Source organism: Echinops telfairi, unplaced genomic scaffold (genome assembly GCF_000313985.2).
Source record: "Echinops telfairi isolate 266 unplaced genomic scaffold, ASM31398v2 ScPeMD7_7469;HRSCAF=8507_1, whole genome shotgun sequence".
NCBI classification, from domain to species: Eukaryota; Metazoa; Chordata; class Mammalia; order Afrosoricida; family Tenrecidae; genus Echinops; species Echinops telfairi.
Genome location: NW_022111373.1, coordinates 109,801,378 through 109,805,748, shown reverse-complemented (window position 1 = coordinate 109,805,748; position 4,371 = coordinate 109,801,378). Strand labels below are relative to the sequence as shown.

Here is a 4,371-nt window from a genome sequence, read left to right as displayed (position 1 = left end):
ATCTCCTTGTTTTGTTCAAATGACTCTTTCTTGGTCTATGTATAGGAATTGCCATTTCTCCCAATTTTATCTATCGTTTGTTATGATCCACACCATCAAATGCCTTTCAAGAGCCAATGACACAGAGGCAAACATGTTGCTGCTGGTCTTTGCTTGCAGCCAGGACCCATCTGATGTTTGAAACCACATCTCTCTTTCCCAGTCCTCTTTTGAATTTAACTTGAATTCTGCCAATTCCATATTGATGTCCTGCTGCAACCATTATTGAGTTATTGTCAGAAAAATTTCACTTGCATATGATGCTAATGATCATGTATGATAATCCCCATATTCTGTTGGTAAGATCTCTTTAATGAGCACAAATCTTCCTATTGGTTGATAGGTTGATATCTTCCTATTGGTTGACTACTGGTTGTCTCCTAACATTTTTGGCATAGGCTAGTAAGTGACTATGCTCTTTGAAATATCTCTGCTGGCTATCAGTTCCTGGAGGTAATGCCTTTGGTGCAGCTTGAATTTATTTCTTTAATACTTTTTGTGTTTTTGACCACATGCTACATCTTGAAATGGTTGAATGTTGACCAAGACTTTTTGGCACACCAGCTCTGCATACCCCTTTCATCTTCTTTGAGGCTTCCCGCACCATTCAGTATTTTGTGTGGTTGTTGTTGTTAGGTGCCATCAAATCAGCTGCAACCCACAGTGACCCTGTACACAACAATGAAAGACTGCTTGGTCCTGCTCCATCCTCACAATTGACCTACAGTAAATAAGACCCATAATGAATGTCTTCGATACCCAATGATAAATAAACCATTTGAGTGAGCTCTCAATTCTCAGCCATATGTGACCAATCTCATGTCTGTTTTAAAATTCTTTTGGGATGTCCTTTTGGTCCTTATCATCTAAATCAAAAAAAGATAATTTCGGCATTTGTTCAAGTCAAACAGAATTAGAAAATTCAATTCATTTTTAGGTCACATAAAACATTAAAAGCTGAGTCTGAACGATCTATTGGCTTTCCATGACCCATTTGCATTTCTGATCTCCTATATTAGATGAGAACTGGAAAGTAAAATGCTGGGAATTTCCTGTAATTACAACATTGTTAATTTGCTCACTGCTGTGTTAAAATGCTGTCATTCAAGGAAAATGAAAAATATTTACATAGAGATGCATTTTATGAATTGTTCAGGATTGCTATTACTGATACCATGTCTCCTGCTTAATGGATTGTAATCATAGAATAAAAATTACTCTTTATACTCATATCTTTATAATCATACAAGTCCGGCTTCAATGAAATGTAAAGTTTTTTCATTATAGATAAGTTATGTGTACTGACAAATTCTACAGAAAGGATTGATTTTCCACATATGGCCCTCCCCATTGCATATGGTGTCAAAGTTAAAGTTTTTTTTTTCTCAAGGAATAGCTTGGTCTTTTGGGGCAGATCGTATAAAGAAACATTCTTGTTAAAGGCTTCATGATGAACATGTCCTGGGTCTTTCCAAAGCCTTATTTTGGTTATAATAAATATTTAAAATTTTCTCTACAGGTGAAAGTAAATAATGATTTTAATTATGAATTTTACAATAGTAGTTGGTCTTACGTAAAGCACACGTCAGCAATACATACATCATCTAAGAGGAAGAGCTTCCTTTTTTCATCTTCATCCTCTCGTTCACACAGTACTTCTTCCAGCAGCCAGGAAGTGCACACCAGAAAGGTCAGTATGAATTGTTCAGGATTGCTATCACTGATACCATGTCTCCTGCTAATATCAGTTACCTTTTCCATATTATCCTGGATTAAGTATTGGTAACTTTAGCATAAATACATTTACCAAGAGGACAGGTTTTCATTTTTAAATTGAGAACAATAGTATACTTTTATAAAGTATATTTCTTTAAAATATACAACTTTGTGTTGCTAAATTCTCTTTGATAATATATTTACCATACTGCTTATTAAAATATTTGCTTTTATTTGTAAATCTGTGAAAAAAAGCATAACTTGAAATCTAATTAAAACTATCCCCCAAAGTAAACAAAAACTGTCCTGAATTTCTCATTCCAGATTATTGACACTTATTTTAAGTATTTTCATACCCATTAACAAATACAATTAGTGCTTATATATACTTTCTAAACTTTAAAGCTTGAGTGTTCTTAGAAGGTGCAAGAAGCTGAAATATTTTTAAAGTCTCATAATATTTGAGATATCAATTTTTTATTGGGGAAGGTAGATGACTTATTTTGAAACATTACTGTCTTGAGATATTAATACTTTAACTTTGGGAAATATGAATGATTGAGAGAGATTGGACTAATTGATACACACATAAATTCTTGAAGAGTATTTCAGGTTGATTATTCATAATCTGTGTATTTTAAGGAAACCTGGATAATAAATAAAACAAAGAAAGATATAAAAGAATATTGGTTTCTTCTGTTTCATGCCTAAGAAGCTGACTGTGGGACCTTAAGCTGTGATTCACATAAGTGAAGTAAATAATTTTTAGCATAATTTGGTAAAAAGGTAGATATGTTTAGCTGAGTTTTCTAGAGAAACAAAACCAGTGGCCTACATGCATGTATAAGAAAGAACTTGATATCAAGAAAAAGATGTTATTAAGAAAGTGACCCAGCCCACCTTAACTCAAGTCCCTGAGTCAGATGCTAACTGGAGCCGATTCCAGGCTCACACAGCTGCAGATCAACGAGTTTGGAAATTGAAGCGGGAAGCTAGGAGATCACAGGCTGGTGGGTGCAGTTACATGGATCCAAGATCCTTAGGAACACTGCTGGACACATGGGCTGCACCTGAAGCCAAATGCAGAATCCAAGTAAGAAGGAAGGTGAAGAGGTGAGAGAGTTCCCTTCTCCTCAGTGCTTCCCTTACAAAAAGGCCACACCCCCAAGGAGGCATTATCAGGCCGTAACCTGATTGACAAAGTAGACTTCATCCCTGCCAGGTGCACATTGACATAAAAACCATCACAGTAGATCTTTCTTGGATATAATTAAAGGATATTTCTCAAAAAAACTCACAGTTATAGAGTTGATTCTGCCTCACAGTGACCCTAAAGGATAGAACTGCTTCTCTGAGTTTCCAAAACTGTGACTCTTTCTGGGAGGACAAAGCTTTCTCTTTCTCCCAAGGGATGTTTAAGTGCTAAAAGATGTTAGGGCATCACTCACACGCACTCCAATATAAGAAACATTATATGATCATACTAACTATAAATTACCCTCAAGATGGGCATGTTATTTTTATACTTATTTGTGAGATAACTTTGCAGTTTATAAAGTTTGTTTTCTATTTCTGGTAGAAGAAGTCAGGGACTCAGAGATCATGCATGAAAGATGCGACATCACTCAGTTTCTATTTGGGACTTCAAACATGCTTTAGATTACTTCCAGCTGGTAATCTCAGAAGAGATTTCCTCATGTATTACAATAAAAATCCATAATCTAGTTAATTGGAATTGGCAGTTAATTGATGGAGACTTCTTAAAGGGAACACTTCCAATTTTTTTTTTACTTGAACCTAACCTTCTTTGTCCTATTATTTTTCTTCCCTTAGAGTTACCAATTGATGGTTGTTCAGAACACTGTGGAAGTGGCTCAGTTCATCAATAACAATCCAGAATTTTTAAATCTTGCTGAGCCATTCTGGAAGGAGCTCTCCTACCTCCCCTCTCTCTATGACTACAGTGCTTACCGAAGACTAATTGACCAATACGGGACTCACTATTTGCAATCTGGATCCTTAGGAGGAGAATACAAGGTTCTCTTTTATGTGGACTCGGAAAAAATGAAGCAACATGGTAGAGTATTTGAAAAATGTTATGGAAAAACATGACAGGGATTTTAACGGGGAAATAATCTTTTGCTAATGCCAACATTAGCACACTTAAATGTGACAAGTAAAGATTTAAATTGCAAAGGAGTCCAACATTTCAAGAACCCCACTAACCCCTACTAAAAATGTGACAGGCTTTAAGGAAAACCTACTTAAACTCCTTTGCATGTTGTCCTGCAATGTGATTTAAACTGTTCAAAAGGTGCTAATTAGATTTTTCAACTTTTCCTATTTTGATGATTAAGAAATATTCCTCAAGGAAATCCAAATGAGGAATCTCTTAATATTCCAGAAATAAAATTTTAAGGTATTTTATGTGCTTCTATTCTTTGCCACTCCTTTATAAAAATCTAGACTGAATATCACCAGTTTGCTTTCTTCCTAATACTTGTAATAATAGCTAATATTTCATTGAATATTTTCCTTATGGAAAGTGAGTTATATATGTGGGGGTAACCCCCCCAAAACCAGAATTTTTTTCAAAGCTATGTATTTCTTTTTTTT

The 4,371-nt window shown here is 35.0% G+C and overlaps 1 protein-coding gene across 1 annotated transcript in view; it reads left to right on the top strand.

Annotated features, from left to right (window-relative positions):
* C7 (complement C7) overlaps positions 1–4,371 on the top strand; it is an 85,397-nt gene that overhangs the window by 36,234 nt on the left and 44,792 nt on the right. The window contains exons 7-8 of the mRNA XM_045285250.1: positions 1,559–1,729; positions 3,589–3,832. Of these exons, the coding sequence (XP_045141185.1) occupies positions 1,559–1,729; positions 3,589–3,832 (415 nt within the window). The remainder of the gene's footprint in view (positions 1–1,558; positions 1,730–3,588; positions 3,833–4,371) is intronic.